This window comes from Enoplosus armatus, chromosome 4 (assembly GCF_043641665.1).
Source record: "Enoplosus armatus isolate fEnoArm2 chromosome 4, fEnoArm2.hap1, whole genome shotgun sequence".
Lineage (NCBI taxonomy): Eukaryota > Metazoa > Chordata > Actinopteri > Centrarchiformes > Enoplosidae > Enoplosus > Enoplosus armatus.
The window spans coordinates 8294532-8307232 of NC_092183.1; the positions used below are offsets into that span (position 1 = coordinate 8294532).

Genomic DNA, 12701 nt, shown 5'->3' on the forward strand with positions numbered 1-12701 from the left:
ACATTCAGCTGTGGGGAATATGCTTACAATGCAATTACTGCAATTGTATTATATATTTATATTATTATATTTATTATTTTTATAACCACAGCCAGTGTGAAACAACAGTGGCAGGCGCAACGGTGGTAATTCTGCATTTGTTTTGGTGTAATAAAACCAAAACACCACTCGGGGGCAATGACCTCTAGCTAAAATCCCTGGTACTTGGGGTCTTGATTCCCTGGCGAGGGCCTGTCAGGCAGACCATAATATCAAAATGTGTGGTGTACCTTCCCAGCACGCTCCAGCAATAAAATGGTTATGTTTTAATTCAAGTTGGGAATAGTTAATATTAGGGCTTTATTTGGGGTTTGGGTGTGGCAGTCGTACTGAATTAGGAGGGGAACGCGATAAACCTGAAAGGTAATACTCAGGGAATAGAGTTAAACACACGGGATCCAGTGGGATTACAACAGAGATTCACCTGCTAGAACTGAAAACTGATCCAAAGGCATGGGAACACAGGTAAATACCGACTTGTCAAGACTAACCACCAATTAAACCATGGGGCGTTGGTTATATATAAGAACTAAGTGCTGTTAGCAATATTATTCCCGCAATATTATTAATGTAGTTATTTCAGCAATCACTTTATGGCTGTGTCCTAACTAATGAGCCACATTTTTGACCGACACTGATTGCGAGATAGTTGCCAGTAGCACCCTATTGTGTGTCTTATTTCGGATAAACTCACAACTGCTTATCAGTTAAATGATTTGGATAAATTCGGATTAAATGTTGATACTTTTGGCGAACTTCTCCCTTCTGTTTGGTCTAGTTCTATGTGCGGCTGCACCGTTCCCATGGTGAAGAATACTGAAACAAGTGTTGATACCTCGGCGTCATCGAGCTGCGTGAACAAAATCCTCAACAGATAAACAAGACGATATTAGAGGTAAACTAATTTACTTGATTACTTTATAGAACTTAACCCTTTGCAGTTGTTTTGGTAAGCTAATGCAAATATTCTTCGTTAAACGCATGTCTGCGTTTCGTTTCTGAGCAGGAATTCGTCGACAAAGCGTGTGTTGATTCACAGCTAGCTAATTTTGAAACAAGCTAGCGAATTAACAATGGCTATAGTTAGACACCGTTAGGTAACGTTATTAAGCAATGTAACGATGGGTGGACAGGATTTTTCATTGCTGTATATCGAGAGTGACTGACTGATTTATTCATCCATTCATTTTATCCAAGTGTTAACGTTACAGATATGCTGCAGCCACCAACCATCTGACTACTGATCAAAACATTTATAACCCTCAAGGACTCATATTTTGAGAATTGCTAAAAACACAGTTACACCACCTGCAGGCCTAAGGAAATCAGTGGTTAATATCTTGATTGTCACTGAGTTACCCTAACCAATTGTCAACTTATCGTTGTGAAAATGTATGTTTGTGTTTGACTTTGATTATATTTCTTAGCTGATACTACCTTTGTACTGTTTTTGTTTTTATTTATGTTTTTTTTTTTTTTTTTTTACATTTTACAGCTACAAATGTGTGAGGGACCCTCATCAATATCTGGGCCGATCCCTCCGGATCCTTCTCTGTTTCCTCAGTACTACAAACGACCTGCTTCAGGTTAGATGCGGCCACAGGGTTCTACATTAATATCCCCCCCCCCTCAAAACAGTCTGTGTTATTTTCCAGTGATTTTTGGGCAGTAAACTTAATATCTATGAGATTAAGATGGATTTCTCCTTTTGTTAGACATCACACCAACACGATTTGAACTGTTGGAACCATTGTGATTTTTTTTGGAGTTAGTCTATTGAGATCAATGAGTCCTTTAAATAACTGAGGCCCCAGATAACATCACATGTAGGAAACTGCTATTTTAGAAGAACATCTTCTCTTCATGTTTTTGAACATTTGGAGAACTCTTTGTTTTTTGAACTAAACATTAGCCTCAAGTGAACTTGTCTAGTTTTTCATTCTTTTTCCAGCTCGTGGCCGTTTAGAGGGAAATCAAGATGGGAATTTGGCCCTGCTCTCGGGGCCACTTGCTCCAGATCCTGTGTTGTACCCTGGCTGCTACAGTGCTCGTACCCCACCACATCCTCCCCGTATTGGCCCAAATGCCACCCATATTCTGGAACGAGGACAGAGAGGGGTAGTGGGTGAACTACTCAAACTAGACGGGGTCTCAATCACCCCTGTTCCCAAACAGAGTAAGTGCAATTGATATTTCAGGTCTGTAAATTTGTACTATACAAAAAATAGCTGCTTTGATTTGTCTTGCAGTCTACTTATTTCTATTTTTTCCATTTTTGAGTTGTTATAGCAAGTAAGAGAGTTTGATTGTGCACACTAACCACGTATATAAATATTATAAAGTATTAGAGACAACTTTTGCAATTCTTGACCCTCAGAACAGCGGGTACATGACTTTGGTAAAGAGAATGTGCGTCGGCTCAGGGAGATCCAGAGACGCTGCAAAGAGCAGGAGGCTGAGAGAGCACAGTCTCGTCCGGTTCCAGTCAGAGCTCTTTGGACCTCCTCCAAATACCAGAACGTCCCATCCAGGGTGATGGTCCAGCTACAGGTAACAAGCATGTCTGCGAAAAGTCCTTGAGAACTGAATATTTCTTCTGGATCACTTTTACTCCTGTCTCTTTCATGCAGGTCTCCAGTCCAACTGCTAAACCACAGTGTCAAAACTTTCTGAAGGCCCACTCTAATGGTGGATCTACTGCCCCACCAAGACCGCACTCCAAAACCTCTCCTGTAGCTTTGCAACGCCCGGCCTCCTGCAACTCTATACAGGACCAGAGTTTGCAAGTGAGAATTGCCAATACATTTTTACTTACTGATACACATTCACATGAACAGACAATAAGAGGTATATTATATTGATTTCAACATATTTTGCCAAAGAAGTTGACAAAAGAAGACTCTTGTCTTTGCTACAAAATGATTTATTAAACAAATAACAAGAATATGCATTTTTCTCACTTTGGTGTGTATCTGCAATGTTCCTGTTTTAATTCTATACATTGTCATGTGTGGATACAGTTACTGGTGCAAGGCCAGACTATAGACTTCATAAAACATAATGCCCGGGCTGCAGGAAAAACTGAGCTGCGTCGGCCCCAGTCACTGACTAACCTCAGTGATAAGCCTATCCCCAGTGCAGTCAAGGGACAAGTGCCTCAGTAGTGAGTATTATTATGCCATATTTTACCTCCCTACCTTACAATCATGATCAATTCAAAAGCAGCCAATTTGGTAAAAACACATGATTTTTTGCTTGTTTCTGTTCTTCCTCTCATTGACACAATCAGTCTTGAGGAAAGGAAGGAGCAGTGGCATAAAGAGGAGGAGGAGAGGAGAAGGAACTTACCTGATCGTACAATCCCAGCCGGTCACACCCTGATATCTGAGAGTGAGAGACAAGAGACACTGAAGTCCCTCAAAGAGAGTATGCTTCTGTTGCTCTATCTCGTCCTGTGCATTAATGATCGCAGCATTACCTTAAAGTACAACATGTATAGTAAATATTTGCTCATCTAATTCTGATTTTGTTTCCTCAGCCCATCGCTCCCTGGTGACTGAGCTGCTGTCGCTGCCTCTCAAAGCTGACAGTCTGAGTGTTCGCTCACGACGGGCTCATCTTGATTGTAGGCTTTCTGAAATTGAGGAGGCCATTAAAATATTCTCCAGGGAGAAAGTTTATATAAAAATAGACTCCTAACACATGTAGAGGATGAGGTAGAGGAGAGAGAAAGAAGAGGAGGAAATGGTCCTGTAAATTCACTGCTTTATTGAGATTCATTTTCATTTTGTAGTTGCATTATGTAACATAACACTGAACCTGATAACATGCATGATTATTTTAATGTTAGGAAAGTATTTTCTTTTATATATATATTTATATATATTTTATATGCAACGGAATAATAATTCTCTTGGAAGAAAAAACAAGCAGATGCACTGTAAACCTATCAGTAAATATCATTAGCTGCTTAAGCATAATCTGCTGAGATGTGATTTGTTTTGTCATTGTGTAAAACTAAATAATATTTTCTTTTGAAGTCACGGTATATGTTTATTTTTAATTATTGGGTATTAAAACATACAACACAGTACATTGTGTATACCGAAAAGGTGCAGAGCGCCAAAGAAGTCGTTTTATTTACTTGAAAATGAATGCTAGTTGAGAAAAAAAAAGCTGACGTATCGATGACGTATTACGCACGCACAAACCCCCTCTACGTCTTTGGTCATTCATTGTTCGGCTTGAGCTAGCTAAGTTGCTAGTTAGAGGCTAGCCACGATCTTAAAGAGGTCTTAACTTTTCATGCTTGCATATAAGCCCTTTTGAATTTCCCACGGACATTTGAGAGCTTGTCAAAGCAACCATGAGCAAGAGGAAAGCGCCGCAGGAATCCCTAAATGAGGGAATAACAGATTTTCTTGTCGGTACGTGAAGAGTCAAGACGGTTGAGCTGAGCTAACAGTAGCTAGCGTGACAGCTTGGTTGTGTTTTTAAGTAAAAGTAACCTCCAACCTCCACTGCATAAGTAGTGTATATTTGTGAGAAATATGCTAAATTATGCTGTTTCTCTCTCGCGTTTGTCATGTGGTTTGCTTGGAACTGATAATCACAGTGTTGTCATTTAAATGTCTCCTACCTTCAGCTGAGGTGGCAGCTCCTAAAGTAGTGGCAATAAACTGCAGGAGTAGGAAGTAAATATAAAGCCATGCGATGTCTTACTTCTTTTTCCAGAGCTGGCCAATTACGAGAAAAACGTCAACAGGGCAATACACAAGTACAATGCTTACAGGTAAGCTGTGAAGCTTCAGCGGTGAGCTGTGCTTTGTTTAAGGATGAGGGTTTAATTGATGCTCATACTACAACGTATGCTAGCAAATGTAATGCTATTGAAACAATACGTCAATGTCGGATGCATAGAGAGCATACACTAAATTGCCAGTTTATAATGCGCAATCATCTAAGATTAATACAGTCTGAAGCCATGAAGACCAATGACCACTTTATATTGAAACTGTTGATATAAATGGGTTGGAAAAACCACCTCTCTGTAAAATGCAACACCGTCCAACAGCACTACAATCTACAGCCTCCAAAATGACTTCATTAAAATTATAACTTATGGTAGGATTTATTGCAGGGCTTTTGTCTTATACTGCTACCAAATAAACTGGCAATTAAGTGTATAATAGGAGAGGATGGTTGATTAGCAATTGTGATCAAACTTGTTCATGTAATTGTAGTTAATATGTTGTGGCATTGAACAAAAGCTTTCTTTCACCATATTGTTTTGTTGCTATATATATCTTTTACATGTGTGTACTTAAATTATCTTTTACAAATATTTCGCTTATTCCCTGTCTAGGAAAGCAGCATCCACCATTTCCAAGTACCCTAACAAAATCAAAAGTGGCGAAGAGGCCAAGAAACTGGTATGTACACTGAATTTGGCTTTAAGGTCATCAGAATCAGAAATACTTTATTGATCCCTGGGGGGAAATTGTACTAAGTTGTTGCCTTTTATGCAAAACACATTAGTGAATTTTTGACACACATTAAAAAGTAAAAAATGTGAAAATGGGACCTGGTGACAGTGGTCCAGATGCATAATAACATTTTGTGTAGCAACTCAAACTGAGGCACAGCAATGCAGTGTCCAGTCCTGCAATAAGTCCTGCCTTTTTGAAGGTTATAAAGACATTGGTGCTGATAGACTGGTCAGTAGTGTTCAGTATGTTTTTCAGTATAACGGTCTGATATTTCATGTGTATCATGTCTCCCTTGTGTTTGTGCCATGCATGTCCTTGTACACATGGATACATCCATCAAATTACTCATCAAACATTGGTCGATGAAGAAATTATTTTGTGTTTTTATACATGTCTGAAAGTAGGGTGGTGTAACTAATGATGACTTTGATTTCCCACTATAAGCATGATAATCCGTATTTCACTTTTCAAATTACAGTCATAACAGAGTTTTATGTTGCCATGTGTGCACTTTTTTCTTGGGAGCTTTTCATGGTGAATTGATTAGATTCACCATGAAAAGAGTCAGGTTTTAATATCTCTCTCTGTATTGAACTTGACCGAGACAGATGACTTGGTCTTTACTGCTTTTAGACAATTAATTTCAGTGTAATGGTGCCTGGAAACTGGAAATGACTCCATCATTGTTTGTCTTCCCTATCACTAATGTGCCCATGTTGGTGTGGTTGTGTGTTGTCTGATGCCCTCTGCTGTAGCCTGAAAATGTTAGTCAACAGCTGCCCTGAACATCTTACGTAACTGCTGCAGATCGCACCATTCAGCACCCTCATGTTTGTTTTCACATTTCAACAGGATGGTGTTGGAGCTAAAATAGCAGAAAAGATTGATGAGTTCCTTCAAACTGGCAAACTACGGAAACTGGAAAAGGTGAGTCTTTGGGTGTGAGAAGACATGATTGATCCACACTGTCGCATCACATTAACACATTACACAGACAGCGCTACTTTTATATTTTAGATTCGAAACGATGACACCAGCTCTTCCATCAATTTCCTCACCAGAGTTACTGGGATTGGGTATGTCTTAAATGTTACTAATCCAAATTAAAAATCTATTAAATGTTTTATATGGACTTTCTCAGTGAAATGCATCATGACCAATTAAAGTGACCAATTCAACTCCAGAGGGGGGCGATGTATTTGTTGATGTAGATTTACTGTACATGCTTCATGTAACAAACTGCATCTCTTGGGTCTTGACTTTAGGCCTGCTGCCGCCAGGAAGTTTTTTGAAGAAGGGGTGAAGACGTTAGACGGTTTGTTAAGCAATTGACTCACATTACAATTGTTTAAATATTGTGTTTAATTTCATTCTTCATCTGTATGATTTTATATTTTATTTGACATTCAGTGTATAAATGCTGTGGACAATGTACATTTAGCTTTGGTATCCCTTCAAGTGAGCAATGTTATTTTTTTCTGTATTTTAGATCTGAAAAAGATTGAGCACAAGCTAAACCACCATCAACAGATTGGACTCAAGTAAGTTTGGCTGAATGCTTTTAGATCTCTAATTCTCTAAAGATTTCTAAATGTGTATTTCATCAGTATCTTAAAGTCTGTGTTTGATGGATTATTTTGCTGCCTTCAGGTACTTTGAGGAATTTGAGAAAAGGATTCCACGAGCTGAAATGGAAAAGATGGAGGTGATGAAGCATTTACATTTTTCTGTTATTTACAAATTAGTTTCATTTAGAGTTTTATGACACTGTGTTCTTTGTTTAGACTCTTATCATTAGAGAGTTGAAGGAGGTTGATGTAGAATACATTGGAACAATCTGTGGAAGCTACAGGAGAGGTAAAACTTCCCATTCCACTTTATTACAGTTGATGTTCAGTTAATGATAGGAGTCCACTCTGGTAATCGTGATATTGATTCATGTGTTCATAATTTCCAGGTGCTGCATCGAGTGGTGATATTGATATTTTGCTGACCCACCCAAACTACACCTCTGACACTGAGAAGCAGGTGATACTTTTCTCTACTGCAGCTCTCTTATCCTGTTGCAAAGGCAGTGTAGTGCCATTAATTGCAGTTTGGTTTGTCTTTTTACCATTAATTTTGGATTATTTATCTTCTTTTCCAGCCCAAGCTCCTGCGGGCAGTGGTTGAACATTTGGAGTCCCTTGGGTTTGTGACTGACACTCTGTCCAAAGGAGACACCAAGTTCATGGTGAGGCCTGTGCTTATTTTCTCTCGTGTGCTCAGTGTTTGATGTTGTGATTAGTAACACAGTTAGTACAGTAACTATACCCAACCCATGAAACGCATGACTGTGGTGATGATGTGCTGGATCTAGGGAGTCTGCCAGCTGCAGCAGAGTGATGAAGATGAGGAAAAATACCTTCACAGGCGTATTGATATCAGGTGCCCTACTTTATATTGCTCTCAACATTTACATTTTAGGTATTTAGCACATATTTATGCAATACAGCATGGATATGGACATACAGTTCTAGTTACAAACAGTTGGATATACCGCAAAAAACAACCTTCTGTTTTTATTTGTTTATTTTTCTAATCAACCATTTGTTCCTGCTCTCTCCATTCCTCCCAAGGTTAATTCCCAAGGACCAATACTACTGTGGAGTTCTGTATTTCACTGGAAGTGATATCTTCAATAAAAACATGAGAACTCATGCTCTGGAGAAGGGCTTCACTCTTAATGAGTACACCATACGACCACTTGGGGTCACTGGTGAGTCTCAGTCAAATATGACATATGAACTTGCTGAACACTTTTTCAGCTCTGTGTGACTTCTGTCATCAGTGAGTAACCAGTGATTCATGCTTTCAGCTTTTAATATCAACTATTTTTCTTTGTGGATGTGTTGTAGGTGTGGCAGGGGAGCCTCTGTTGGTGGATAGTGAGAGAGACGTCTTTGAATACATCCACTACAAATATAGAGAGCCAAAGGACCGCAGCGAGTGAAGCAAATGACAGCTTATATTTACATCTGTATTTGAAGCTACAAACAAGATCAGATGCATGTGTACAAATGTGTGTGTTAGTGTGTCACTCTTTTATATAACATTCAACTGTGTTATTGAAAGGAAAACAACTGTGAAAGTCATTTTAATTACTTGTTTTAGACATTTTATTTGATCTTGAGTTGAAATCATCCCTCTCAATGAAACTACACAATAACACTGGTAATTTGTTTTACTTTAGGTGTAATTCTTCATGGTCATGTATGTTTGTGAACATTTTTGGGCTACATTTTTGAGCACATTTGTAAATCATGTTTTTTTTCCACTTAATTTTTGATATACCAAAAAGGGACTCTAACATAACCTGAGAGGAACAATCTTAATTTAGTCTGGCTTCTGTTACAGTTGTTGTTAGTCTATCATGAACTAAGATGTGCAAAGGTGTTTTAAGTTATAGTTGTTACACATGCAGACAACACAGCAGTATCACTACTATATCTTATTAGTTGTTTTTTTGTGTGTTTTTAAACCTGTAGAATTTCTCTTCCGACTCGAGGGTTCGGGGTAATTGAAATACTTTATTTTCGTGATACATATTTTAATATGTAATGCAAAACTTGACTATTAGGATTAGGACTTTAGTTCAGTTTGGTATGTGGATGATTGCAAACATTTCAGAAAATATTTAAGAAAAAAAAATCAATATGAAGCAATGGAGTTGTGTTTGTTTGTGCTGTTAACACCCAACTGTTAACTTAGAGTGTGCATGAGAATGTTATGAAATGTGTTTATTGTGTTAATATACTTTATACTAACTATGTTAGTCGAGAGTGTACCAGTATCCACACTATATTAGTATATATTTCATCTCTATGTACAACAATGCACACAGGCTACAATGTTTTTAATTTTGCATTTTGTAACAACGCGAAAGTTTTTTTTCTAACGACTTGCTTTAATGAGTAAACATACGCGAAACATTTATTCTTATAACGAAATACGCTGGTCTGTCAACATTTCTTGTAACATTTTTTTCATGTCAGGTACGTTTTCTTTTACAAAACGTGTTATTAAAAGGACAAACATTTAAAATAAAATAGCTTTGCTCGATGGCGTGTGCAAACAAACAATAATGTTAAATCAATTCATGACATAATGGTACTATTGCCAGTTAGGCACGGGCAAGTTATTTACAATGGTTGCCTCAGCAACGATCGTGTCGCAAGGCATGATGGTTTGAAATAAAATGCAGACAGAAACACCGGAAAGATAGACCTGAATGAGCCAATGACAGTGTCCTGTGCATTAATATCAGCCAATGGGAACACGTCAAGGCAGCAGTCTCTTACCGCTACACACCCACATTACTTTTGTGTCAACCACTTCGCGGGAGTTGTCAGTACAGGAGCGGTCGTCTCTTTAAAACTAGACAAACAATATACGGGAGACTAGTAGGTATGTATAAGTATTTCGCATGCATGAAATTATGTGATGGTTAATTTATTCTCTTTTAAGTATTATTGTAACGATAACATCTGCACTTGCTGTTTGACGGTGTTTTTTCCTTTTGCGGGATGAATGACTAGCCAGCGTTAACGTTAGTTGTTTTTTTTAACGTTAGCTAACGTTAATCAAAAGCTCGAGGTGTTGCGAGCTAACCCTTCCCCATATCACACCTTACTTCGGATAATGTAAAGTCCATACCAATAATTATAACCAAAGGTTAATTTTATGAGAATTGGGTGTTTATTATTCTATCCTGCACGTTGAAGCTGATAAAGCTTGTTTTCTCACTACATTCTAGCGTTACGTAGTTGCAGAAATGTGCTTTCATTTTGCAGCCTCATATTTCATAGGATTCTTGTTGAAACCTCGGGTAAATTTGAGACGATAATCTCAAATGTCTTGCGTATCCATAGAAACTACGCAGAGCGCGCATTCAGCGAGCTTGCCGCTGTTGGAAGTTGTTATGCAACACCTGTAGAAATGGCTAGTTCAGATATAATGTGTCAGTTATTATGTAATGATAGCTTCGTCATTAACTAAACGATTCTTTCTTCTTTACTGGCTGACGAGACCCGTTATGCTCTCCATACAGTACCGTTTAGTCAATCGATGGTGCGGACTGCTGGGATGCTCAGTGTCTAGAGTCGGTTGCATTGTGTGTGTGCCAATGAGCCTGTGAAGATGATAAATCCTCCGCTGTGTTTTGGTTTCCCAGAGCAACCATGTCTGAAAGGAAGGCAGTGATCAAAAATGCCGACATGTCGGAGGACATGCAGCAGGATGCCGTGGAGTGTGCCACACAGGCCCTGGAGAAGTACAACATCGAGAAAGACATCGCCGCATACATCAAAAAGGTAATACCACTCTTCCATTCAGTCCAATCCACAAAGTAGCTTCCCACAGAGTGTAACTTTAACCTACTGACTACTGTGGATTTGACAGCTTTTGCAGTGATGTGACTGCAACCAGTAATGTAAAGCTATTATGCACTCACTGACCAACCATCCTGTGCATCATCCATGTTACACACCCAGCCTGCTATATTCAATTGTTCCACTCCTCCTGAGGAAACCTGGACTGACTGTCCTGCAGAAGCCATATGCCCACATTTTTGTCTCCATGGTGGCATTCCTGCTCAGTGTAGGGAGGGGCACACCTCTAACCATGATGTATAATTGTCATAGAAACAGTTTTATGAACTTGGGTATATCTGTATACTGTCTTCTGAGTCTTAGCGAGTGTACACCCTTCAGTTTTACAGGGAGAGTTTCTACTGCTAGGTTATGTTGACAGAATTGTCAGCCAGAAGACAATTGAAAGAAAAACAAATATCATCAAATGGGAAGAGAGATTCATTGTCAATTTCACTTAACAATAACAAAGCTGCTGAGACCTAAAAGACGCCATTTTAGAATCATCACAATGGCCAAAATCCCAGAAATTACCCACCTCAACCTTGGGGTATGTGCTGACACTTCAATGTGTATGGCTCTTAGATCCCAACAATATAGACAAAACTTAAATCATGTATTTCTACTCTATTTAATCTTAGCTTTGAAGGGTGATACACATATGACCAGAAGAAAACCATTTATTTTGATGGCGAGGCAAGTAAATTTCTCAGTTACGATCTAAAAATTGTATAATTTGTTTGTTGTGAGACAAATGAAAATAAAGTTTGCCACTTTTTTTCTACTACTGTACTAGCTTCATTAAGCAATACATTCTTACAAGGAAATGTATCTCTTTTCTTCACACCTCCAAACTTGTTTGGTGAACACGATGCTTCTTTGTCCCACACAGGAGTTCGACAAGAAGTACAACCCCACCTGGCACTGCATCGTTGGGAGAAACTTTGGCAGCTACGTGACTCATGAGACCAAGCATTTCATTTACTTCTACTTGGGTCAGGTGGCCATTCTGTTGTTCAAGTCCGGCTGAGGGATCGCAATTTCTCTACATCAGCTGACCATACATACAGTACTGACTGACTCGACAAAGGCACTTATCATTCCTTGGCAAGGGGCCGCTGCCTTTTTCTGTGCTGCTTTCTACTATGTTGTTTTTAAGGATAAAAAAATGTGGCCATGTTAACAGATGAAACACTTGTATTTATTTTTGTCTTGTTACATTAGACATGTCATTTTTTTAATTAAAGCATAGCTTTCAAGCTGTCTGGGTCCAATGCACGGTGTGGTCATTTCATTGCACCATTAAACACTAATCAAACCGTGACATCTATAATCTTGTGACCAGATACTTGTCATGTTTTGAGATGTACAGATTACTTTGTGGTATTGACATGTATATACATTTCCAGTATATTCATAACAAATGGAATAAAATTACTTCAGTAGTCAAGTTAGTGTCTCTATCTTCCCTATGAACTGACATTTCTCAGTTATCAAGGAAGTGTCTTACACACACCACGTTTAGTTCAACAAGTTCAATATGATTTGAGTCACTGCATCATGCAGGCAGCCTGTGACCTTTCTCAGAATTTACCTTGAATGGTGCTTTGAGACCATTTCTGACGTTCAGTTGTAGCCAGGGATAGTTTCACCCATAAAACGATTGTTAATTCAACAAAAAGTGCACCATTAGGGCTGTGGAAAGTCGCCCAAGCTCACTCCATCCATACACTCAATTTCAGCACAAATGAGACGAGAGGGCAAA

The 12701-nt window shown here is 38.7% G+C and overlaps 3 protein-coding genes across 3 annotated transcripts; all 3 read left to right on the forward strand.

The window, feature by feature from the left end:
* The first annotated feature begins 1540 nt into the window (after positions 1 to 1540).
* enkd1 (enkurin domain containing 1) lies at positions 1541 to 3738 on the forward strand. Its single transcript, XM_070905040.1, has 7 exons — positions 1541 to 1625; positions 1991 to 2215; positions 2417 to 2589; positions 2670 to 2825; positions 3060 to 3202; positions 3329 to 3465; positions 3578 to 3738. Exons 1-7 carry the CDS (start codon positions 1541 to 1543, stop codon positions 3736 to 3738), a joined length of 1080 nt encoding a protein of 359 aa, XP_070761141.1.
* Positions 3739 to 4351: 613 nt separating this feature from the next.
* Positions 4352 to 8657, forward strand: polb (polymerase (DNA directed), beta). Its single transcript, XM_070904216.1, has 14 exons — positions 4352 to 4466; positions 4774 to 4831; positions 5405 to 5471; positions 6381 to 6455; positions 6546 to 6604; positions 6794 to 6843; positions 7018 to 7069; positions 7179 to 7233; positions 7313 to 7385; positions 7486 to 7556; positions 7675 to 7761; positions 7888 to 7955; positions 8147 to 8286; positions 8426 to 8657. The coding sequence occupies exons 1-14, from the start codon at positions 4406 to 4408 to the stop codon at positions 8518 to 8520; spliced, it is 1011 nt and encodes a 336-aa protein (XP_070760317.1). The 5' UTR covers positions 4352 to 4405; the 3' UTR covers positions 8521 to 8657.
* A 1239-nt stretch (positions 8658 to 9896) lies between these two features.
* Positions 9897 to 12214, forward strand: dynll1 (dynein, light chain, LC8-type 1). Its single transcript, XM_070903970.1, has 3 exons — positions 9897 to 9974; positions 10741 to 10879; positions 11829 to 12214. Exons 2-3 carry the CDS (start codon positions 10748 to 10750, stop codon positions 11964 to 11966), a joined length of 270 nt encoding a protein of 89 aa, XP_070760071.1. The 5' UTR covers positions 9897 to 9974; positions 10741 to 10747; the 3' UTR covers positions 11967 to 12214.
* The last annotated feature ends 487 nt before the right edge of the window (positions 12215 to 12701 follow it).